This window comes from Heteronotia binoei, chromosome 8, assembly GCF_032191835.1.
Source record: "Heteronotia binoei isolate CCM8104 ecotype False Entrance Well chromosome 8, APGP_CSIRO_Hbin_v1, whole genome shotgun sequence".
In the NCBI taxonomy this organism is placed as follows: Eukaryota; Metazoa; Chordata; class Lepidosauria; order Squamata; family Gekkonidae; genus Heteronotia; species Heteronotia binoei.
In genome coordinates this window covers 110,517,722-110,543,459 of record NC_083230.1, presented here as the reverse complement: position 1 = coordinate 110,543,459, position 25,738 = coordinate 110,517,722, and the positions used below count along the sequence as shown (strand labels likewise).

Sequence of the window (25,738 nt, the reverse complement as noted above, 5' to 3'; positions counted from 1 at the left end):
CACTTCCCCCTAAATTCACAGGATCTTCATTGCTGTCAGATGGCCATCTAGCCTCTGTTTAAAAACCTCCAAGGAAGGAGAGTCCACCACCTCCCGAGGAAGGCTGTTCCACTGAGGAATCGCTCTAATGGTCAGGAAGTTCTTCCTCATGTTGAGCCGGAAACTCTTGATTTAATTTCAACCCATTGGTTCTTGTCCTACCTTCTGGGGCAAAGAAAAACAATTCCACACCATCCTCTAGATGACAGCCCTTGAAGTACTTGAAGATGGTGATCATATTACCTCTCAGCCGCCTCCTCTCCAGGCTAAACATCCACAGCTCCTTCAACCTTTCCTCATAGGACTCGGTCTCTGGACCCCTCACCATCTTCGTAGCCCTCCTTTGGACCCGTTCCAGCTTGTCTATATCCTTCTTAAAATGTGGTGCCCAAAACTGAATGCAATACTCCAGGTGATGTCTTACCAGAGCAGAGTAAAGCAATCCCATCACATCACGTGATCTGGACACTATACTTCTGTTGATACAGCCCAAAATTGCATTTGCCTTTTTAACCACCGCATCACACTTTTGACTCATGTTCAGCTTATTATCCACTAAGACCCCTAGATTCTTTTCACACATACTACTGCTAAGACAAGTCTCCCCCATCCTATAACCATGCATTGAATTTTTCCTACCTTTTCAAAGACCTTTTCCTCACTGGGGATGCAACCCAGGGGTGTCAAACATGCGGCCCGGGGGGCTAAATCAGGCCCCTGGAGGGCTCCTATCAGTCCCCCAAAAAACTGGCTGTCATCTACTTCCTTCTTCATCTCTCTTGCTTCCTTTTGCATAACAGCTTGCGTTGCAAGGCTTGCTCAACAGCACAGGAGCAGCAGAGCAAAACTTCTATTTTCTCCATTGGCTGAGGCTCCTCCCTTGGGGTGGAAGGGGGGTCAGAGCTCGCTTTGCCAGGCTCTCTCAATCGCACAGCAGAGCTACGGAGCCAACCCTCACTTCCTTCTATTGGCTGAAGCTCCTCCCCCTCCTGGTCCCCTGGGGAGGGAGGGAAAGAGCCAGAGCTTCCTTTGCTCAGTTCCCTGGGTCCCATGGGAGAAATACAAAGAAAGCACCTTTAAGACCAACAAATGCTGATGTTTTAAGCATATTTTATTTTAAGGTTTTTTTAAAAAAAATCTTTGTGTTTGTCTGTGGCCTGTCTCTGCTACCTAATCTTAAATAGGTACATACATGGCCCAGCCCAACAAGGTCTCACTGATGTCAGATCCGGCCCTCATAACAAATGAGTTTGACACCCCTGATGAAAATCTATGCCTGGGCTGTACCACTTCAGATTGCAGTTGAATACTTTCATGCTTTGATGTTTTTCTGTTTTAAAAAATCCCGCCATGTAGTAAAGTGGGTGTCAGGCTGGACTAGAAAGCTTTTCCCTGACTCAAGCTACTTTTCTGTACAAAGGGATTTTATTTTCGTTTGCATGGAGGAGCCCCAGCTCCTGTGCCACCGTCTACAACACGGGTGTCAAACATGCAGCCCAGGGGTCAAATCAGGTCTCCGGAGGGCTCCTATCAGACCCCTGAGCAATGGGCTGTCATCTGCTTCCTTCTCCCTCTTTCTTGCTCCCTTCTGCATCACAGCTTGCTTTGCCAGGCTTCCTCAATTGCACAGGAGCTACAGAGTAAAACCCTCTATTTTCTCCAGTGGCTGAGGCTCCTCCCTTGGGGAGGAAGGAGGGGAGGCAGAGCTTGCTTTGACAGGCTCTCTCAGTCACACAACAGAGCTACTGAGCCAAGATTCTCTTCCTTCTGCTGGCTGAGGCTCCTCCCCCTCCTGGTCCCCTGGGGAAGAAAGGGAAGAGCCAGAGCTTCCTTTGCCCAGTTCCCTGGATCCCATGGGAGAAATACAAAGAAAGCACCTTTTAAGACCGAGTGCTAATGTTTTAAGCATGTTTTATTTTAAGGTGTTTTAAAAAAAAATACACTTCAATTGTGTTTGTCTGTGTCCTTTATAAAGTTTATATCTCTGCTACCTAATCTTAAATAGGAACCCCCATGGCCCAGCCCGACATGGCAAGGCCCAACAAGATCTCATTTATGTCAGATCTGGCCCTGATAGCAAATGAGTTTGACACCCCTGGTCTATGACCTGAAGCGGTGCAGCCCACACTCACCCTTGACACTGCACTAGAAAAATCCCAAAGCCAGTTGCTAAACTACTGCCCTCGGCATATCGTATTCTGATGCCGAATACAAAGTCCCCAACATGACAGCTGCATGCCACCTCTTGTTCTCTCTTTTGTGCTTCTACTGACAGCGTAACACAAAAGGTAACAAATCAAGCCATTATTCTGCCGGCATGCAAAACTGTCTCCATAGAGTCTGAACGGGCTACAGTCTTATTGTGTGAGTGTCAACAGCCACATAGCCAAACCCTTTGACAAGCTAGAATATCATTATCTGTCAAGAAGCAGGGAGATTTCTATCAGAGGCTACTGACTAGACTCCTTCCGGGAAGCATCTTGTGCTCAGTTCTAAAGTGCACGAGATAGAATTTTTTTTTTAAAGATGACACTGGGTTCGATCCAGTGCAAATTTCACACCTGTGCTAGAGCAGGGGTGGCCAAAATATGGCTCGGGAGCCACATGTGGCACTTTCACACATATTGTGTGCCTCCCAGAGGTCGAGGAAGTTAATGCAGGCTTACTCTCAAGGAAGTATGCTTAGCATCAGGACCTCAGTCAGACTCATAGATAGGTAACTATTTCCGCCATGTTTGAAGTGGAGAAGGAGGGGGAAATAGGCAGGCTTGCAGACTCTTCTCCTCCACCACAAAGGTTGCCCATAGATCTAGAGTGGGGGCAGAGAACACAAGAGCCGAGGGAGCCACTGGAAGGAGTTGTTTTGGAGCTGTATTTACTAACCCTGGTGTCAAGGCAAAGAGAGATGCATAACGATGCAAATGGTGGTCAGTGATTTGTGTGGTACATGTGTGTTTCCTTCTCCAACTGGTGCCAAAAAATCATTCCCTAACTTTTCCGTAAGCTGGTTTTATGGGGACTGTTATTCCCAGCTTTTGTTCCTTTCCTTTTTTAAAAAAAAGTTCTCCTTCTAGCATGGTTGTGTTGTAAAGTGCATACATATGTATTTTATCTGTCTGTTCAAAGAAAATATTGAGAATTTTAATAAAGACATGTGTATGGTATTTGTTCATGCCTTGTGACTCTCAAACATCTGACGTTTATTCTATTTGTCGGTTATATTAAGCGCGTTCAACCACCCCTGTGCTATCAGAAACTAAATGGAGCATGCATATTACTCCCATTCTGCACATGCTCCTGTGGAGGGGGGAGAGCAGGGTTCTGCCTGGGGCGTCAGAATCCCTAGTGCCGGGGCTGTGTGTGCACACCTGTTTCTTCAGACTCTTCAGAAGTTAGCATCTGCTGAACTGCGCACGCACACAAAAGCTTATACCTTGAATAAAACTTTATTGGTCTTAAAGATACCAGCGGGCTCAAACTTTATCTATTCCATAACTAGGCAAGCACAATCTGAGAAAATTGTAAGTATTTCATAAATAAGTTACTTTAATGAAAAAAAATGACCTAAGTGCAAGGAAGGCTGAACAACACAGAGTGATTACAATGTGGAACTCGCTGTCTGAAGATGTAGTGATGGCACAGGAATAACAGCTTTAAAAGGGGGTTAGATACATTCATGGAGGATACCAATGACTACTAGCCATGGTGACTTAGGGGAACCTCCATGTCCAGAGACACTAAGCCTCTGAATCCCAGAACCAGGAGGCAACATCAGGAAAAGTCTCAGGCTCTGTGCTCTGTTGTTGGTCCTCCAGAGAAACTGGTTGGCCACTGTATGAGCCAAGATGTTGGATTAGATAAAACTCGATGGAACTGCCCAAAGACTCACGGATATCTGAAAGGCCAATGAAGTGATACCTCTGACAAGGAACAACCTCTCATTCACTTTTCCGTGCTACTTTTTCAACATATAACATATGGACAGAAAAAGTGGTCTAAGGATCACAGAAATGACACAAACAGCCCATTTGTGCTGAGAAAGTTAACAGGCTGCCTGGTTGAGGGGCAAAACAAAAGCCAGAATCTTCTTTTTTACATTTGGCCATTTTACCTCAGATACCTGTGTGGATTGCAGCCTTGTGAACAGTTCCCACAAGACACAGTGTGGTGTGATGGTCAAGAGCAGCAGACTCTAATCTGAAGAACTGGGTTTGATTCCCCACTCCTCCACACTAGGCCTTCTGGGTGACCTTGGACCAGTCACAGCTCCCTCAGAGCTCTCTCAGCCCCAGTTACCTCACAGGGCTTCTGTTGTGGGGAGAGGAAGGCAAAGCAATTGAAAGCTGCTTTGAGACTTTAGGTAGAGAAAAGTAGGGTATAAAACCCAACTCTTCTTCCTCTTCAAGGAAGAGGCTTGTTTCAAGGTTTTCTTGTATATGTTAAATTAGACTGCGTATGTCACCTTGAGTCATGGGGGAAAGTGAAATAACTGTTTTAAATGTACTATAGGATATTCTAGTCCGCAGTTTCTGATCACAGGTTATTACGCCTAGATCTTATTGAATTGTATATGAATTTATAATTGACTGCACATGGTTTTATTGTATACTGTATTCATGTGTTGTGAGCCACCCTGAGCCTGCTTGCGGGGAGGGCGGGATACAAATAAAAAGTTATTATTATTCTCTATTAAACAAGATCTGATTACCCACAGTGGACTGTGATCGATGTGTTTGTATGGGGGAGGGGGGAGGTTCCCAACAACACAAAGAAACAACCATCACAAAGGCCCACTCTGGATACATTATTTGGCACCACCTGGATAAACTATCTACTCTCTCCAAAACAGACATCATCCTTGCCATCTTTTCAACATTACTGCTTTAATGACAAACAAGCAAGTACCAACAAACAGAGAGAGGTTCTCTCATACTCTCCAAATCCAAGAACTTGCCGGCATCTAACGCAGCTGATATGCTACGGATGCAGTGCAGACAAAAGAAAGCATTTTGCCAGAAAACCCATAATTAACTTGTAGAACACACTGCCACATGATGTGCTGCCTGTCTCTAATTTTAGACATTTTTTTTAAAAAATGAAAAGATTATACAAATTCATGGGCCTATTAATTGCTATAAACCATGATGGTGAAATGGAAACCCCATGTCCCGAGATAGCATCTCTCTTCTTATCTGAAGAAGTGAACAGTGACTCACAAAAGTTCATACCCTACCACCAGGGCTCTTTTTGCAGCAGGAGCTCCTTTGCATATTAGGCCACACATCCCTGATGTAGCCAGTCCCCCAAGAGCTTACAGCAGGCCTTGTACTAAGAGCCCTGTAAGCTCTTAGAGGGTTGGCTACATCAGGGAGGTGTGGCCTAATATACAAAGGAGTTCCTGCTACAAAAAAAGCCCTGCCTGCCACAAATGCTAGTGTGCATGCACACGAAAGCTTATACCTTGAATTCAACTTTGTAGGCCTCAAAGGTGCCCCTGGATTCAAAACTTTTCTCTAAATACCAGCTGCCAATGGGCAAGAGGGAGGGGAGATTTTGGCCTTTCTGGGCCTGTTCTTGTGCTTTCTATGCCTCTGGCTGGTCTCTGAGGGAAACCAGCTGACAATGCTCTCAACCAAGATTCATAAAGCCTTTATAGACATGACACTAGGACTTCAGCTACGTAACAGCTGGCGAGTCTTACCGTACAAAGCTTTTGCGCTTGTCTTTGAACTCTGGTCTCTGTCGCTTGGCGCAAAGGTTGGCGATCCATACCCGCTGCAAGACAAAAGAGATGTTGATTTGTAGGCTTTGCCAAATAAATCTCTCAACCAGGGCTTTTTTTGTGGAAAAAGCCCAGCAGGAACTCATTTGCATATTAGGCCACACTAGGGTTGCCAAGTCCAAATCAAGAAATATTTGGGGACTTTGGGGGTGCAGCCAGGAACCTTTGGGGGTGGAGCCAGGAGCAAGGTTGTGACAAGCATAACTGAGCTCCAAAGGGAGTTCTGGTCATCAGATTTAAAGAGACTGCACACCTTTTAAATGCCTTTCCTCCATAGGAAATAATGAAGGGTGGGGGCACCTTCTTTGGGGGCTCATAGAATTGGACCCCCTCGTCCAATCTTTTTGAAACTTGGAGGGTGTTTTGAGGAGAGGCACTGGATGCTATGCTGAAAGGTTGGTGCCTTCGCCTCAAAAAACAGCCCCCCAGAGCCCCAGATACCCACGGATCAATTTTCCATTACATTCTATGGGAATCGATCTCCATAGGGAATAATAATTATTATTTATTAGATTTATATCCTGCCCTCCCCGCCGAAGCAGGCTCAGGGCGGCTCAGACGTTTCCCTCCCCCCTCCCACTTTCTAATGACCCTGAAGCAGGAAGAGGGCCTCCAAACCGGGGGATCCCCTGCCCCCACCTGGGGAATGGCAATCCTAGGCCACAGCCCCTGACACTAAGCCAGAACTCATTTGCATATTAGGCCACACACCCTGACACTAAGCCAGCTGGAACTGTGTTCCTGTCCATTCCTGCTCAAAAAAAAGCCCTGCTCTCAACATACCCTATGGGATAAATACATTAGGTTAGATTAAGGATGTTAGCCTCCAGGTGGGACCTGCAGATCCCCCAGAAGTACAGCTTCTCTCTGGAGGTCAGTTCCCCTGGAGAAAATGGATGCTTTGGAGGATAGACTCTATGGCATTGTATCCCACTGAGGACCCTGGCCTCCTCAGGCTCCCCCTGCCAGTCACCACAGAGGACCTGAAGAAAGAAAAAGAGGTAGCTGTGTCCGGAAATGCACACCAAAAGCCACTACGTCTGAGGAGCACCATCTCCAAGTGATGCCAGCAGTCCGTGCTTGATTCATTGAATTAAATGTGGTCGATCACTTGGTCAGTGTGACTCAATTCAATGAAAGAAAGGTGATTGTGTCACTTGTTACAGTCCCTCAAGTGTGCATGCGCCTGAAGAAGTGAACAGGGAAACGGATATTTACCGGTGTACCATCACGCAAGGACATCCAACAGGGACTTCTGGACATTTTTTGGACTTTGGGACCTCTACAGAGCCCTTGGAATTGGTACAGGTCTTTTATCTTTTATCTTTGACAGCAGCATACAATGGAGTTGGTGCTCCTCAGACGTTGTTGAATGATTGTCTCTGTTGTCTGCATGAGTCGGCATGTATAATTAAATGTGTCATTGCCAATTGCAACTTTGTATTTAAGTGTTTACAGCATATGAACATATGAAGCTGCCTTATACTGAATCAGACCCTTGGTCCATCAAAGTCAGTATTATCTTAAAAGAGCTATTTTGGGTGTCGAAGAAGAGGAAGAGGAATAGAAGAAGAGGAAGAAGATGATGATATTGGATTTATATCCCACCCTATACTCTGCATCTAAAATACAGATTTCCCAAGCTTCATAAATTCATATAAATCATTTTACACTTTCTTAATGTTTGATTCCACCACCCCATTTATGTCAGTATGGCAAGTCTCCAAAATAAATCAAAAGCTCAGTGACACCTTAAAGATTAAGGTGAGCAAGTATAGGGGGGGGGGTGTTTTAAGAAAGAAAGAGAACAATAAAATTTAGAGGTTCTGGAGCTTTCTTGCACAGGATTTTAGCAAGGGATTTCAGTTTTACATTAGTTTGAAGGGCAGTCCACTAACTGCCCTTTCAAGGACAACTCCTGCGAGAGCTATGGCTGCCCCAAGGCCATTCCAGCAGGTCCAAGTGGAGGAGTGGGGAATCAAACCCGGTTCTCCCCGATAAGAGTCCACGCACTTAACCACTACACCACACTGGCTCTCTAGACATGCCCTGCAGGATTGTCCCCCCCCCCCCCCCTTGGAGCATGAGAACACTAAGGTTGTATAGCAAATCACTTTTGGAAGACCTATATGTTGGGAGGGAGAAGATTTACTGCATGCCTTAGCAGTCTTCTAGTTGAGAACTCCTATGGGCATGAAGAACTAAGCAGCGATACCAACTCTGCCTATTAGACTAGGTGCATACGCAGGTGTTACTTTTAGCACAGGTGCGGTTGCCTGTCTGATCTCCCAGCATGATATTTCTTTCAAAAATCTGTCTGAAGCACGACTCACAAAAGCTCATGCTGAAATAAATGTTGTTAGTCTCTAAGGTGCCACTGGGCTTTTGATTTATTTTGAGACTTGCACGGAAGGGGAGGGGGGAATCAAACATTAAGAAAGTGTGAAATGATTTATATGGGTTTATGAAGCTTGGGAAATCTGTATTTTAGATGCAGTCCCAATCTTGACTCGGAGACAGCGACAAACGGAACTTTTTTTCTTTCAGTTAATAGAGGGGAGAGAGTGCCTCTGGTTCATGGTAATTAAATACGTTTATAAATAGTTTTGATGCTGATTACTGAAGGATAATCAAGGAGCTGGATATGCATATTTTTTTGCTGGTATCGATTATGTGCCTATTTTAAGCAGGCTGAAATTTGACTAAAAACCAAACAATCTGAGCTTATTTCTACTTGTGAAATAACTGACACAATATTATATTTGCATACTCACATGTTACAATTTCATAGTGGAACAGATATGCAGGTTTTTTATCTAGGTACTGAAATTATAACTTAACATTTATACAAGCAGCAGTATTTGAGATACCCAGTTATCTTATATTCCAGGGGTGGCCAACAGTAGCTCTCCAGATGTTTTTTGCCTACAACGCCCATCAGCCCCAGCCAGCATGGCCACTGGCCGGGGCTGATGGGAGTTGTAGGCAAAAAACATCTGAAGCGCTACCATTGGCCACCCCTGTTATATTCTAATCTTCTAATAGCCATCTGTGACCCCACATACACAAATAGCTAAATGTATTTATTTCAGGGCTTTTTTTGTAGCAGGAATTCCTTTGCATATTAGGCCACACCTCCCTGATGTAGCCAATCCTCCAAGAGCTTACTGGGCTCTTAGTACAGGGTCTACTGTAAGCTCCAGGAGGATTGGCTACGTCAGGGGTGTGTGGCCTAATATGCAAACGAGTTCCTGCTACAAAAAAAAGCCCTGGTGGCAGTGGCAATGACAGGGGGAGTGGGAGATGTGTGGGGGCAGCGGTGATGGGGGCACAGGGATTCCTCCCCATGAGTATCACGGGTCCCCACTTGTTCAGTAAAAAATAAGGTAACGGCATTACTCAACACAGAAGGAAAATCAGAAGGCAGGCTCGTTGGGCTACATATTCATTCGAATACATAATCAATACCAGCATTTATTTATATATATATATAAAATCAAGCTACCTTAAATGTACTGATGCTCTCAAAGACAGAAAGAACCCCAGACTGTCCAGGCTTGAAAAGTCAAGCAAGCTTTTAACTTGCCTCTTTTTTAAAAAAACAAACAAACCACAAAACCTCACACAAAAACAAATAAATTATGCATGGCGTTTGCTTGAACAAACATCATCAAAACTATGCTATAAATGTATGCCGATTACTGCAAGTCATAAACTGTTCTCAACTAAATGAAGAACAAAAATATCCCATTAGTAGATATCCAAGGACTGAAAGCTGCCCCAGGCGACCCACTAGATAGCGCATTATCAGCTGTTACCCATCCAGTTGTTCCCAAACAGAAAGTGCATATCGTCTGCAGGGGGGGAATTCTAGCAGGAGCACCTTTGCATATTAGGCCACACCCCCTTGATGGAGCCAATCCTCCAAGAGTTTACAAAAAAGAGCCTTGGCTACATCAGGGGTGTGTGGCCTTATATGCAAAGGAGCTTCTGCTAGAATTCCACCTCAGATCTTTTGACCCAGAGATCCAATATGTTTTGAGTCTGAAGGATGACCTTCGCTGAGATTAGGCTATGAGGCCAGTGGCTGGATCTGAATCCAGACCCAGAGGGTGTGTTTGTCAACTGACCTAAAAGTGAAGCTTAAAAAAACAACAACCCAGGAGCAGCCTGAAGTACAGCCCATGACAAAGCAAGGGCAGAAAGTTTGGCTCTTCATATTTATACCAGTCCTGATCAATCTAGAGACTTCATACTGCTAGCCAATCACAGGCTCTGAGGCCTGACTATGTAGAGTTCCAGGTACCTCAAGCTTTGGTGTCCTCGCATATTTCATTGGCCAGGACCAAAGCCTGGTTGTAACCTGATAACACAGAGCTGAGAAGTCATGTGAACAAGCCACCTCCTCATTGGTCGGTCTGTCACTCTGATTGGAGCTATGATGTGGCTGACGTTGATTATTTATGGATCAACAGAGCCAACTGGCTCTCTGTAATTACAAGTATAAACACACAGCAGTAAATTGACCCTGGCAGAGACGAGAGACGGGCAGCAGATTCAAGAAAGAGATACTTCTTCACACAGCAAGTGATTAAAATGTGGAAACTGCTGCCGGAGGATGTAGTGTAGCCACAGGCGCAGACAGCGTTTGAAGGAGATTAGGCAGATGTGTGAAGGATAGGTCTAGCAGGGACTACTTGGAACCTCCTACATTCAGAGGCAGTCAACCTCTGAAGCCCTATGCCAGGAGGCAGCATCAGGGGAAGGCCTTGGCCTCTATGCCTTGTTGTTCAACCTACAGAGGAACCGGTTGGCCACCGTATGAGACAGGAGGAACCACTAGTCTGATCCAGCTCGGCTCTTATGTTCTTACACTTGCTGGTGACGCCAACAGCAGTCACAAGAGTTCTTTTGAGCTCCGTCTGTTTTGTTCACAGGAGAAGAGTTCTAAGTCTCCATTATATCTTGAGTCTAAATAAACATAGTTTCCCATCTGATTCTTGTGATTCATATGACCGGGGCTTTTTTTGTAGCAGGAACTCCTTTGCATATTCGGCCACACATCCCTGATGTAGCCAATCCTCCAAGAGCTTACAGTAGGCCCTGTAAGAAGAGCCCTGTAAGATGTTGGAGGATTGGCTACATCAGGGGGGTGTAGCCTAATATGCAAATAATAATAATAAATTTTATTTATATCCCGCCCTCCCCACCTCGGCAGGCTCAGGGTGGCTAACAACATTTTATAAAAACAAACAATAGTAGATAAAAGCCTTTAGATTTAACAATATAAAACATTAAAACATTAAACTTAATAACATTAAAACCAATCCAATAAGTACAGTTATTCAGCGGTATAGATCTTCAACCCGCATTGGCGGATCCTTAATATGCAAAGGAGTTCCTGCTACGAAAAAAGCCCTGCATATGACTTTTCAAGTTCCCCACTAGCAGCTTAATTTCCAGCAATGCGAGAGTCAATTCAGACTGGGTCCACAGTGTGCAAAAATGGACTTCAGTCCACCTATCCACCACACATATGAACATGAACATATGAAGCTGCCTTCTACTGAATCAGACCCTCGGTCCATCAAAGTCAGTATTGCCTTCTCAGACTGGCAGCGGCTCTCCAGGGTCTCAAGCTGAGGTTTTTCACACCTATTTGCCTGGACCCTTTTTTGGAGATGCCGGGGATTGAACCTGGGACCTTCTGCTTCCCAAACAGATGCTCTACCACTGAGCCACTGTCCCTCCCCTTTATTCCAGACCTAACATGAACCCAGGGGAACACTAATCACCCTGTTGGGGGGTTCATATGTTCTGATAGGAAACATGGTGATTTCCCCAAGGGCACAAATGGCCCACTGGCGGAGTTTGGGATTGGGAAAATGGTGGAGGGGGAATAAGCACCCTCTCCCTGCATATCAAGGTCCCAATTCGAGGTCCTGAGCTGCCTGAAAACAGAGTTCCCAGCAGAGAACCTTCAAGAGAGTACAGACAGTAGGTGATATCATACAAGAGATTTGGCCTGACCTAGCTACATCTCCCCTCCAGATTTAATGTGCTTGATCACACACACATCTGCCACTGAGTCCCACCTGAACTTACTTTGTCTTAGGCCGGGCTGGGACCAGATTAAATAGCTACCAGAAACTTCCCAGTAGCAAATCTCTCAATAGCATGCAGGGCGCATTTCCAGGCTGTCTGAATCTCCAAAGGCACGATGCACCTGCCCTGCAATTGCAGGAGCAGTATGAATGCTCCTCTTGCACGTGTGCGGCCAGTGCCTCTCCCACCAGCAGGGCAGAGATTGTGTGATTGCCATGGCACACATCGAAGAAAACTGTCTTTTTAAAAGCTGGGAGATGGCTGTGGCAAGTGTAATCCCACCCAGTGGCTGACTCAGACCCAACCCAAGGTCTACATATCTTAAGATGCCAGTCTTAGCCTGGCCACCCCAAAGAACATTGTGTGGGAAAGATTCTGTTTAGGCTATGATGTCGCTTGTAGCCAAGTGCGGCTCTTGAAATTACCAAACCTTTATAGTTTTTACCAGAGAGAAGCAGGAAATTCCTAGAATGTTGCATGATGCCGTGATGTTGCTCGGGGTACACAGCTGGAAATGATATCACATTCACAGCATCATTTTTTTTTGTTCTTGCTGTCCCACTGAGCACCCTTAACGGAACATGTTGTTAGGCTTTGGGTTAGGTGAGTGACCTTGGAGCAGGAGGAATGTATTCATTTATCCAGGGATGGAATTCTAGCAGTTCTTTTGCATATTAAGCCACACACCCCTGATGTAGCCAATCCTCCAAGAGCTTACAAGGCTCTTTTTTGTAAGTTCTTGGAGGATTGGCTACATCAGGGGTGTGTGGCCTAATATGCAAAGGAGCTCCTGCTAGAATTCCACCGCTGCATTTATCCATAAGTATGCGCTCAAGAGCTGATTTTTCAGATGCATGGGAGTGCCAAATGCTGCACTGGAGGCTCGAATCTCACATTTAAAAGAAGGGGAATTCATGGTGGTCAATTCACACAAGCTGTAGGCATGTATGAAACCTACACAATACCTGCCTCCTGTACACATATAACATCTGAGGTTTCCTGTTCGCATTGCAGCAGAAGTACAAAACTGAAACACCAGACACTCTTGCATTGCTCATTTTAAAAACAGTACTGTATCGGAAGGTTACAAAACAGTATCGAATAAAAACAATGCAGTAGTAAAAATGAAGTAAAAATAAAATATGAGTTTGAAGTGCAATCATCAAAGCAGGCCTGAAATTAAATCTTGAGTTGAAACAGCAGTTGCTTCCAGGACAAACATTTAAAGCCGGCGAAAAGAACTGACGTGCAGTTTTTGTTTGCTTTTGATTTATTTTATTTTATTAGACTTGTATCCTGCTCTTTTACTAGCAAGCAGGGCTCAGGGCAGCTATGGGGGGCATACAGGGGGTGGGGGGGAGGAGGAAACTTTAATACTTACTTTATTTGTGAAGAGTAACTCGCATATGCACTGCTGTGTGTGTTTGAAATATGTCCATTCATTCTGCCTCTGTAGGTAACAGAAAAACAATTCGAGCCATTTAATACAAATACATTAATTTAAGAAATATTAGCAGGGCTTTTTTTGTAGCAGGAACTCATTTGCATATTAGGCCACACATCCCTTATGTAGCCAATCCTCCAAGGCTTGCAGGCCTCTTCATACAGAGCCTGCTGTAAGCTCCAGGAGGACTGGCTACATCAGGAGTGTGTGGCCTAATATGCAAAGGAGTTCCTGCCACAAAAAAGTCCTGAATATTAATGCAATAAAAGCTTGTGGAAGACTACAGAGCACACTCATTATGTCCATAGACTAACTATTTTTGGTCTTTTGCCACAGGAAAATTATCATTTAATGCCTCCAAGTTAATTTCTCTTGGAAGTTCACGCTTCATAAGACTAAATTTCCACCAATATGAAGATGTCACCCACTTCAGGTTGCCAACCATCAAATAAGGCCTGAGGATTTTCAGGTATTTACAACTGACCTCCAGACCACAGAGATCATCTCCCCTGGAGAAGACCAATGCAAAACAGGGTTTCAGCATCAACTGAGACTGATAAACACAACCACTGAAACATAGAAGCACAATGAATCCCAAATATTGTAAGTACATTTTACACATTTTTTAATCTATAACCTACAATAACAATATTTATTTGACCATTATTCACATCCCTACAATAATGGAACACAGTCGCCATGAGAAATCCTCACTTCCTCTTCTTCAGAAAAGTGAAAAGAGTAAGACCGATTTCACACTAGGGTTTGTTCCGAGTGGAGAGCCCTTTTGATCCCGGTGCTTCTCTCCATTTTCGCACAAGTTGCCCTGGAGCTGAAAGCTGGCGTGCCGTTCTCCCACAGCAAGCAGAAACCACTTGGAAGAGGATCTTGCTTGCACCAACTCGCAGCTCCTGGGCAACTTGTGCAAAAACGGAGAGAAGCCTCGGGAGCAAAAGGGGTCTCCACCCGGAACAAGCCTTGTGCAAAATTGGTCTGACAATCCCGTCTCTCCTATTCTCTGTGTTGGAGCTTTTAGCATCCACTCTTCAGTGAACTTTTTCAAGCAATCAGATGGTCCGTAAGAACCAATAACATTCATTCGACAGAGAAGTCACTCCACAAGTACAGATGAAGACTGAAATCTACAGCAAACAAATGGACATGCCTTCCAGTAACAGCACAGCTTTCTCAGCGTTTTATAATGACTTGAAACCTTATTTGGAGCCACAGGGATAAATTTTGCATGGATCTATACTTTGTCTTGCTATCTGGAGAAGATGGCTGCTTCAGAGGCTGGACTCATGTCTGTGTTATCTTACCTTGCTGAGGTCCTTCCCCTCCCAAATCCCACCCTCTCCAAAACTCCATCCCGACATCTCCAGGAATTTCCCAACCCTACACCCAGCTCTGATTCATTTCCAAAGCGGAGCCAATGGGCCTGTAGCAATCCTAAACAAATACAATCAGGTTGGATGGTTAAATGTATGCTTTCCAATTGAACATATGAAGCTGCCTTATGAAACAGACATATGAAGCTGCCAATTGAACATATGAAGCTGCCATATGAAACAGACCCTCAGTCCATCAAAGTCAGTATTGTCTACTCAGACTGGCAGCAGCTCTCCAGGATCTCAAGCTGAGGTTTTTTACACCTATTTTCCTGGACACTTTTTTAGTTGGAGATGCCGGGGATTGAACCTGGAAACTTCTGCTTACCAAGCAGATGCTCTACCACTGAGTCACTGTCCCTCCCCTAAATTTTTTTTGTCCAACTTTTCAAGACTTCTCCCCAAGAACAGCCACAGCCAGTCAGTTAGGAGGACCCATAAAGCAACAGTGTTTGCTGTCGCATGAACCTAGGGATGCCCGCTATATTCTACCCTCCCCCCCAATATAATTTTTTTTTAAAAAGCAACATGCTATTTCATGGACTACACCAGTCAGGCTATAACCACCTTTTATAACAAGTCAACATGTTTTAGTTTCCACTGTTCCACTATACTTTAATTAGCACCCTTCTAGAAGGTCTTTTGTTTCTTTACTCGATGGGCTGAACAGCATTCTGTTAATTAGACTCTTTCTGAGCCGATTCGAGTCAAGAGATTCTCTTTCGATGCCTAAATTAACACATTTCATGCTATCCGCATTCTGGTTTGCTAACTCAGCTCCTCACATTTCCCTACTCCATAACAATAAAAACCAGAGTGCCTTAAAATACTTCAGATCTTCACTATTCATGAGAAGAAGAAGAAGAAGAAGAAGAAGAAGAAGAAGAAGAAGAAGAAGAAGAAGAAGAAGAAGAAGAAGAAGAAGAAGAAGAAGAAGAAGATGAGAGATGATGATGATGATGATGATGATGATGATGATGATGATGATGATGATGATGATGATGATGATGATGATGATGATATTGGATTTATATCCCGCCCTCCACTCCGAAGAGTCTCAGAGCGGCTCACAATCTCCTTTATCTTCCTCCCCCACAACAGACACCCTGTGAGGTGGGTGGGGCTGGAGAGGGCTCTCACAGCAGCTGCCCTTTCAAGGACAACCTCTGCCAGAGCTATGGCTGACCCAAGGCCATGCCAGCAGGTGCAAGTGGAGGAGTGGGGAATCAAACCCGGTTCTCCCAGATAAGAGTCCGCACACTTAACCACTACACCAAACTGGCTGGAAGGGAGGGAGGAAGGAAGGAGGGAGGGGTAGAAAGAAAGCAACTTTAAATACATTCTCCGAGCCACTGGCTCAGAGTTACCAGGGGAAACTGGAAAGTGGGAATGGAGTAGAAGAAGAAGAAGAAGACTGCAGATGTATACCCCACCCTTCTCCCTGAATCAGAGACTCAGAGCGGCTTACAATCTCCTATATCTTCTCCCCCCCACAACAGACACGCTGTGAGGTGGGTGGGGCTGAGAGGGCTCTCACAGCAGCTGCCCTTTCAAGGACAACTCCTGCCAGAGCTATGGCTGACCCAAGGCCATTCCGGCAGCTATAAGTGGAGGAGTGGGGAATCAAACCCGGTTCTCCCAGATAAGAGTCCGCACACTTAACCAAACTGGCTCTCCTAGAGGCCTGGGAAGGGTTACTTCTCAAGACAAGATGGTTAACTGGGCAAAAGTTGGAACAGTATGGATTAGAAAATGGGGGGAGGGGTGTCAGACTCACCATCACCACCCTCCTGAGCAGGGAGATAAGACCCACATAGAATAAATGTCAGATGTTTGACAGCCGCAAGACATGAACCTCAGATGTCTGAGAGCTGGAAGGGAGGGAGGAAGGAAGGAGGGAGGGGTAGAAAGAAAGCAACTTTAAATACATTCTCCGAGCCACTGGCTGTCTGAGCTTGGAGAAGTAATTTAAAGAGAGAAATTCCTTCTCCAACCTGGTCAATGGGGGTGGTGTATGCTTCAAGAACCACACAATATCTGTGAAAGAGACATATTTTGGCTCCCAGTTTGGTCATCCCTGATGTAGAAGTTAGAGTTCTAGACTTCGATCAGGGAGACCGAATCCATGCTGAGTGATCTTGGATGCCTCCGTTTCCATGGAGGCTCAGATCACGATGGTTGGCAGGACTGCCTTCTGTTATCTTCAGCAGATCGGGCAGCTAGCACCATATCTATCCCCCCAGGACCTGGCTACAGTGATCCATGAACTAGACTACTGTAACTCGCTCCCTGGCCCAAGAGGCACCTGCCTTGCCTCAACTAGGGCCAGGGCTTTTTCAGTCCTGGCCCCGACCTGGTGGAATCAGCACCCTACAGAGATCCGGGCCCTACCTGGCTTATTAGCCTTCCGTATGGCCTGTAAAACGGAGCTGTTCCGCCAGGCTTTTAGTTTAGGCCGCTGGCGTCTATTTCTTGATCTGGCTGGCCTCCCCTGTTGGCATTGTCATCTGTGCTATAAAATGGAATAATATCTGCCATCTTTATGGGATAACATCTTGTCATGATGTGAGACGGCCAGGTTGGGCAATATTGTGATGATATGGAAGTTTTCTGCGTGCTGTTGAGTTGTGTCTGTTCATAAAATGCTTTTATTGTAATTTATTGAGTTTTTATATGTTGTGCTCCATTCTGAGCACTACAGGGAATGAGCAGAATATACTAAAATAAAATAAAAATGAATAATGTTGGACCTACAAAAATTAGCAGATGACCTTGAGTCTTTCAATCAGCCTAGTGCCAGGGCAGGTGAAAGAAGAACGAAAATTAGATAACCCTGAGTAGTCCGCCACACCAAGCTCCTTGGAGGATCTCGAGAAACACAACTAACACAACTCTCGCAATGAACGGAACTCTCAATTCCAGCCAATAAAGAGGATTTCTTTAAAAGCTACATTGATGAATCACGTGCTTCTGTTGCTCACACTGAAAGCCACACGCTGAGATTTAAGAGCTTTTTGGATGAGTTTTGTTCTGAATATTGCCACGAGATATAATTTTTCAATTTCGGACTCAGTAACCTTTTATTATGTCTGCTGCAGAGGAGATCAGTCAAAATGCGCTTGGCAATTTTATTCATAATTGCATTTGAAAGATTACCGGATAAACCAGAATTTATTTCAGATATTGCACTCAAAGAACCATAGCTATTATTTGATTAAGTGGTTTTATCGAAAGAACATTCCCTCTGTGCTGCTCGGTGCTTGTAAAGCCGAGTGCAGCAAGTTTCTGCAAGATTTATGGTGCAAACCTACGCAGAGTTACTCCGGATTTAAGCATGTTGAAGGTCTTTAGAGTAACTCTGCATAGGACTGCGCTGTTAAGACTGTAAGATCTTGTACAAAAAAATGCTTTTATTCCTGCCCTCCAGGAATTTTGGTAGAACCCCTTACAAGACATGTATTACGCTCAATCTCAAATTAAAGAATGCACAAATGCCACTGTTAAGATCCTTGTAAGAAATTGTAAAGAGCCTGGCAGAACCAGTGGGGGTGCGATGCCCCATTCAAGCAGCCAAAATAAGGCAGCACTTATCAGCCGGTTAACAAAACTACGAGAAACTTAATTCACAGCATGGAATTTGTCTCCGGCTAACACATGACAACACCCTACTATTCCTCATTTGATCCAGACACTTCACATGGTGAATGGCCGTCTCTTTGGGTTTCCACAACTCCCTATACCCCCTGCTTTGTCTACACAGTCAATGAGCCATTTTGGGACAATTCATACTTACACAGAACATAATGGGCTTGTATGCCCCCAAATGGGGGTAAATAGGACAAATAAGAATCACGCACAGAGCTAAACTTAAATGCTGTTGCCTGTTAAGCATACAAAGGATACAAAACCAGAATGTGCTATCCTAACGTGCAAAGCAGTTCGGAGATTGAAGCAAAGCAGACTATATCATATGACCCACTGGTTATCTAAGGCAGCGGTCCCCAATCTTTTTGGCACCAGGGACCACTTTTATGGAAGACAATTTTTCCACAGACCGGGGCGGGGTGGGGGGTGGTGGTTTTGGGATGATACAATTGTGCACTTTATTTCTATTAATTTGGTGTGGCATTTAAGTGTGCAAACTCTTATCTGGGAGAACCAGGTTTGATTTCCCACTCCTCCTCCAGCTGCTGGAATGGCCTTGGGCCAGCCATAGCTCTCGTAGGAGTTGTCCTTGAAAGGGTAGCTTCTGTGAAAGCTCTCTCAGCCCCACCCACCTTGCAGGGTGTCTGTTGTGGGGGAGACAAAGGAGATTGTGAGCCGCTCTGAGACTCTGAGATTTGGAGTGGAGGACAGGATACAAATCCAATGTTGCCTTATTATTATTATTACTACATTATAATATATAATTAAATAATTATACAACTCATGGCCCAGTTGCTAACAGGCCATGGACCGGTATAGGTCCGCAGCCTGGGGGTTGGGGACCCCTGATCTAGGGGGTTTCTGCCTATGTAAAAATGTTTAGTATAATTTGGTGTAGCGGTTAAATGTGCGGACTTTTATCTGGGAGTTTGATTCCCCACTCCTCCACATACAACAGCTGGAGTGACCTTAATCAGCTGTTCTGCTCAAGGGTGGTTCTTGGGAGAGCTCTTTCAGCCCCACCTACCTCACAGGGTGTCTGCTGTGGGGAGGGGAAGGGAAAGGAGACTGTAACCCAGGAGTGGCCAAACAATGGCTCGGGAATCACACGTGGCTCTTTCACACATATTGTGTGGCTCTTGAAGCCCCCACCACCCCATTGGCCAGCTTGGAGAAGGCATTTGTCTCTTTGAATCATTTCGCCAAGCCAGACAGCAGTTTGGAGGATGCACTTAAAGTTAAAGTTGCTTTCTTTCCCTCTCCCTCCTATTTGCCTGTCTGCCTGCCTTCCTTTCTTCATCTTGCAGCTGACATTTATTCTATGTGACTCTCATGTTAAACAAGTTTGGCCACCCATGCTGTAACCCTTCAGGTAGTGAAGGATGGGGTATAAATCCAATTTCTTCACATTTTTCTTCTTAGACTTTTGCTATGTCATAAATTACCTATGTTGGACATACAGCTGAAGCAGCTTGAAGAAGATGATGATGAAGATATTGGATCTATATCCCGCCCTCCACTCCGAATCTCACAGTGGCTCACAATCTCCTTTATCATCCTCCCCCACAACAGACACCCTGTGAGGTGAGTGGGGCTGAGAGGGCTCTCACAGCAGCTGCCCTTTCAAGGACAACCTCTGCCAGAGCTATGGCTGACCCAAGGCCATTCCAGCAGCTGCAAGTGGAAGAGTGGAGAATCAAACCCGTTCTCCCAGATAAGAGTCCACACACTTAACTACTAAACCAAATTGGCTCTCAAATTGGCTTGTGCATTTCCACTTCCTATACTAAATATAAAGGACAAGCATAGCTTCTATTATTTATGTAACCACTGGGTCTTTTGGTTCCATTGTTTCCATGATAGCTTTAAAAACATGCGGGCTAGAAATGTCCTTAACACCTAAAGGAATCCGCAAGTAACATACAAGTGTTCTTATGTTACTCATGCAGTTCCACTTCATCATTAACACAAATGACATTAGAAAAACACTGGATTTTTTAATATAAAAGACCAAGTCCAGCAAATTCCTTGCTTCCCCACTACAAAAGAACAGAAATGCTTGGCATTTCTTGAGTACCCTTTATGTTAAATCAATTTGCACTTGAAACCAAAGAACAGACAGCTACAAGTAAGAAGCTCTAAAATATTGGGCCATAAATGTGGTTTAACTTGTTTTCTTCGATATGCTGTGAAGTAAACACAATGTTTTGACCCTTCATGCAATTTTTTTTAAGTGCACAATGCTCTATTTGGGAAAAAGCTGTCTAAGGGTTTTCTGTAAAAATTTCCTAGTCTCCTAAGGCTGAGAGCCGGAGATGCAGGGAGTAGAAGGTGGGGGGCTGAAGCTGAGGGGGTGAGGAAGAGCCTAAAGCAGGGGTGTTAAACATGTTGCCTGGGAACCAAATCAAGCCCCCAGAGGGCTCCTATCAGGCCCATGAGCAACTGGCTGTCATCTGCTTCCTTCTTCTTTCTTGCTTCTTTCTGCATCACAGCTTGTTTTGCTAGGCTTGCTCAATTACACAGGAGCTACACAGCAAAACCTCTATTTTTTCCATTGGCTGAGTCTTCTCCCTTGGGGAGAAAGAGGGGGAGGAATAGTTTGTGTTGCCAGGCTCTCTCAATCACACAGCAGAGCTACTGAGCCAAGCCTCTCTTCCTTCTATTGGCTGAGGCTCCTCCCCCTCCTGGTCCCCTGGGGAAGGAAGGAAAGAGCCAGAGCTTCCTTTGCCCAGTTCCCTAGATTGCATGGGAGAGATACAAAGACAGCACCATTAAGAGCAACAAGTGCTAATGTTTTAAGTTTTTTTTTAAAAAAAATCTTTGTCTTTGTCCTTTATAAAGTTTGTATCTCTGCTTTCTGGCATTACATTTTATGACACACATGGCCCAGCCTGGCAAGGTCTCATTTATGTCAGATACGGCCCTCGAAACAAATGAGTTTGACACCCCTGGTCTAAAGGTACCTGGGGGTGTAGTAGGTGTTACTTGGTTGCTCGAGAGACCAGCCTGGCTGTGTTTAATCACAAGATAGAGTGAATTTCAGTACTTCTCAGGACAAGCAAAACATCCCCCCATAACTCTGATCCCTCACCTCCAGGTTTTGCTCCTAACCTTGGGGAAGGATAAAACTGGGAAACATCAGGTAAACCCCGAAAACCCAAGCTCATTATGGGGGTGGAAAGTGTCCTCAAGTCACAGTGGATTTATGATAACCCCACAGAGTTTTCAAGGCAAGAGACAAACAGAGGTGGTTTGCCATTGCCTTTCTCTGAGTGGCAACCCTTCCTTGGTGGGCCCTCATCCAAGCAGGGGTGGAATTCTAGCAGGAGCTCCTTTGCATATTAGGCCACACCCCTGTGATGTAGCCAATCCTCCAAGAGCTAACAAGGTTCTTTCTTGTAAACTCTTGGAGGATTGGCTACATCACAGGGGTGTGGCCTAATATGCAAAGGAGCTCCTGCTAGAATTCCACCCCTGTATCCTAGCAGTAACCAGGGATAATCTTGCTCAGCTTCCAAGATCTGCCATCCAAGTCAGGGCCAAGTTCATGAACAAACCCTTTTCAGTAGATTGAACATATGAAACTATCTTATCTGGAATCATCTGGCTGCAGACAATCTTCTGCAAATGACACAGGCTCTTCAGAGTTCCAGACTGAGGTCTCAATCCCACGACCCATGATCCTCCCAACTTGATGTGGAGAGTGACTGAGCCAGTGTCCTTGGGATTTGATGAGGCATAAAGAGAACACACGGCAACTTCATGTCCAGGGTCCTTCACCACAGTGCCGGAGCCACCGCTGCTTGATGAATGGGTGCATGCCCACATCCAGAGGGACTGTAGGCAACAAAACAAGTCAACCAGTGCTAGGAATGCATTGAGTAATGGTGGATCATTGGTAGACGCCAGCTTGGTCACCGAGGCAATGAGGGCTGGGCCACCTCAGGAATTATTGTGATGCTCTGGAGTATCATGGGACCACCCCACCCCAATCTCATTAGACCCTCTCCCCACCTTTCAGTATCCTTTCCCCCAATTGCAACAAGGGAGAAGTAATGATTCCACCCTCTTTTACAGTACAGGTTGCAAGGATTATGCATAAGCCAGTTTGGTGTAGTGGTTAAGTGTGCCGACTCTTATCTGGGAGAACCAGGTTTGATTCCCCACTCCTCCACTTGCAGCTGCTGGAATGGCCTTGGGTCAGCCATAGCTCTGGCAGAGGTTGTCCTTGAAAGGGCAGCTGCTGTAAGAGCATTCTCAGCCCCACCTACCTCACAGGGTGTCTATTGTTGGGTGGGGGGGAAGGTGAAGGAGGTTGTGACCACTCTGAGACTCAGAGTATAGGGCGGGATATAAATCCAATATCTTCTTCTAAATGAAGTGCTTTGTATAGTGAGGCTGCGATCACACACGCTAAATAATGCACTTTAAACCACTTTCAATGCACTTTACAACTGGATTTTGCCAGTTCACACAGTAAAATCCAACTGGAAAGTGCACTGAAAGTGGAATGAAAGTGCATTATTTAGTGTGTGTGATCACAGCCTGAAAGTGCTAACTAAATAGCTAGGCATTGTTATTTGTTACTTTTATTACCCACCATGCAAAGCATAAACTCTGTTCCTGAAGAATTGGCGGGAACATTGGGGCTGAGGAAACAACAAAGAGTGATACTCCAGAACAGCAGTGTAATCTCTCAGCCAAAATTACTCTCACGAACAAGCAGCAATAACCAAGGACTGTTGAAAATTAAACCTTAAATGAAAGTTACCCTTTCACTCGACCGCAGTGAAGGAATACGAAATATGTATATAGGACCTCATGACTCAGGCCTGTAAATAACTTCAAATTTCATCTTCCCCAAAACAAAAGATACCTCCATGGAATCTGGAATAATAAGAAAGCAGCCCATATGGTTTGTTTACAAGAGATTCATATTTCCAGCAATCAATTTCCGCAGCAACTGTATTGATTTTTTTCAAATATTCTCTGTCGGTATGGCAACCAGCCATCTCTTGAGGACAAATGCAGCTTATCCCAACAAAGGCAGACCCAAATACTTTAAAAACAAAAACAGGCAGCAGGTAGTCCAAGGCATGCAATCCTGTCCTCATGGGCTTTCTACTTGGCCCCAGAGCTTTTTTTTTGTAGCAGGAACTCCTTTGCATATTAGGCCACACACCCCTGACATAGCCAATCCTCCAAGAGCTTACAGGGCTCTTAGTACAGGGCCTTCTATAAGCTCCACGAGGATTGGCTACATCCAGGGTGTGCGGCCTAACATGCAAAGGAGGTTCCTGCTGCAAAAAAAGCCCCGCTTGCCCCACCCAGAATGGCTTCCCTCTGTAATATACATGTCAGTCACTTTGCCTCATGTAAGGCCAGGAGTCATTTCATAGAAAAAGAGGTGCCAGAGCTCATTAGCACAACTCACGTGCATAACTCATTTGCATATACCACACACCCCTGACATCTCCGGAAGGTGTACTCAATTATATCAGCTCAGCATCTACCGTAAAATGCTTCTTGAATTACAATTGTCAAAATAAAATATAATATGATGGAAGGATTAAAGATAGTGGCTAAATGTAAAAACTGTGTCGTAATAGCTGATTTTAACTACCTGCAGATTGATTGGGTCAATATGTGTTCTGGTCGAGAGAAAGAGATTGAGTTTCTTGATGCTCTCAATGACTGTGCTATGAAGCAGATGGTCTCAGAACCTACCAGGGGTGAGGCGATCCTGGATTTGGTCCTAAGTAATGCCCAAGACTTGGTGAGAGACGTAAAAGTGATTGCACCGCTTGGGAGCAGTGACCATAACGTTGTTGATTTCACCGTTTGTATAAATAGAGAGTTGCCCCAAAAGACCAGCACAACCACGTTTAACTTTAAAAGGGGTAAATTCTCTGAGATGAGGAGGCATGTGAAGAGGAAACTGAAAGGAAAGGTAAATACAGTCAAAACCCTTGGGGAAGCTTGGAGGCTATTTAAAACTACAATCCTAGAAGCTCAGATAAAATATATACCACAAGTTAGGAAAGGCACAAACAGGTATAAGAAAAGGACTGCATGGTTAACAAACAAAGTAATGGAAGCTGTAAAAGGTAAGAAGGACTCCTTTAAACGGTGGAAAGCTAGTCCGAGTGAGATTAATAAAAGGGAACACAGGCTGTGGCAAATCAAATGCAAGACTGTGATCAGGCAGGCAAAAAGGGACTATGAGCAGCATATTGCAAAAAACATAAAGACCAACAATAAACATTTCTTCAAATATATTAGAAGCAGGAAACCAGCCAGGGAGGCAGTGGGGCCCTTGGATGACCAACGGGTAAAAGGATTACTGAAGGATAGGGAAATGTCTGAGAAGCTGAATGCATTTTTTGCCTCCGTCTTCACTGTGGAAGACGAGAAGTGTTTGCCCGCTCCAGAACCACTAATTTTGGGAGGAGTGTTAAAAGACCTGAGTAAGATTGAGGTGACAAGAGAGGAGGTCCTACAACTGATAGACAAATTAAAAACTAATAAGTCACCAGGTTGGATGGCATACATCCAAGAACTCAAAGTTGAACTTGTGGATCTTCTGACAAAAATATGTAATCTTTCACTGAAATCTGCCTCCATTCCTGAGGACTGAAAGGTAGCAAATGTCACCCCCATCATTAAAAAGTGTTCCAGAGGAGATCCGGGAAATTACAGGCCAGTCAGGCTGACTTCAATACCGGGAAAGTTGGTAGAAACCATTATCAAGGACAGAATGAGTAGGCACATTGATGAACACAGGTTATTGAGGAAGACTCAGCATGGGTTCTGTAAGGGAACATCTTGTCTCACTAACCTGTTACAGTTCTTTAAGGGGGTGAACAAACATGTGTACAAAGGAGACGCAACAGATGTTGTTTACCTTGACTTCCAGAAAGCTTTTGATAAAGTTCCTCATCAAAGGCTCCTTAGAAAGCTTGAGAGTCATGGAGTAAAAGGATAGGTCCTCTTGTGGATCAAAAACTGGCTAATTAATAGGAAGCAGAGAGTGAGTATAAATGGGCAGTCTTCGCAGTGGAGGACGGTAAGCAGTGGGGTGCCGCAGGGCTCAGTACTGGGTCCCATGCTCTTTAACTTGTTCATAAATGATTTGGCGTTGGGAGTGAGCAGCGAAGTGGCCAAGTTTGCAGATGACATTAAATTGTTCCGGGTGGTGAGAACCAGAGAGGATTGTGAGGCACTCCAAAGGGATCTGCTGAGGCTGGGTGAGTGGGCGTCAACGTGGCAGATGCGGTTCAATGTGGCCAAGTGCAAAGTAATACACATTGGGGCCAAGAATCCCAGCTACAAATA

The 25,738-nt window shown here is 44.8% G+C and overlaps 1 protein-coding gene across 4 annotated transcripts in view; it reads right to left on the bottom strand.

The window, feature by feature from the left end:
• Positions 1 to 13,370, bottom strand: part of EPS8 (epidermal growth factor receptor pathway substrate 8) — a 119,976-nt gene extending 106,606 nt beyond the window's left edge. For all 4 annotated transcript variants that reach the window (XM_060245877.1, XM_060245879.1, XM_060245880.1 and 1 more), the window contains exons 1-2: positions 13,308 to 13,370; positions 5,741 to 5,814 (exon numbers count right to left, since the gene is read on the bottom strand). In XM_060245877.1, the coding sequence (XP_060101860.1) occupies positions 5,741 to 5,814; positions 13,308 to 13,369 (136 nt within the window). In that variant the 5' untranslated portion in view covers position 13,370. The remainder of the gene's footprint in view (positions 1 to 5,740; positions 5,815 to 13,307) is intronic.
• Between the last annotated feature and the right edge of the window lie 12,368 nt (positions 13,371 to 25,738).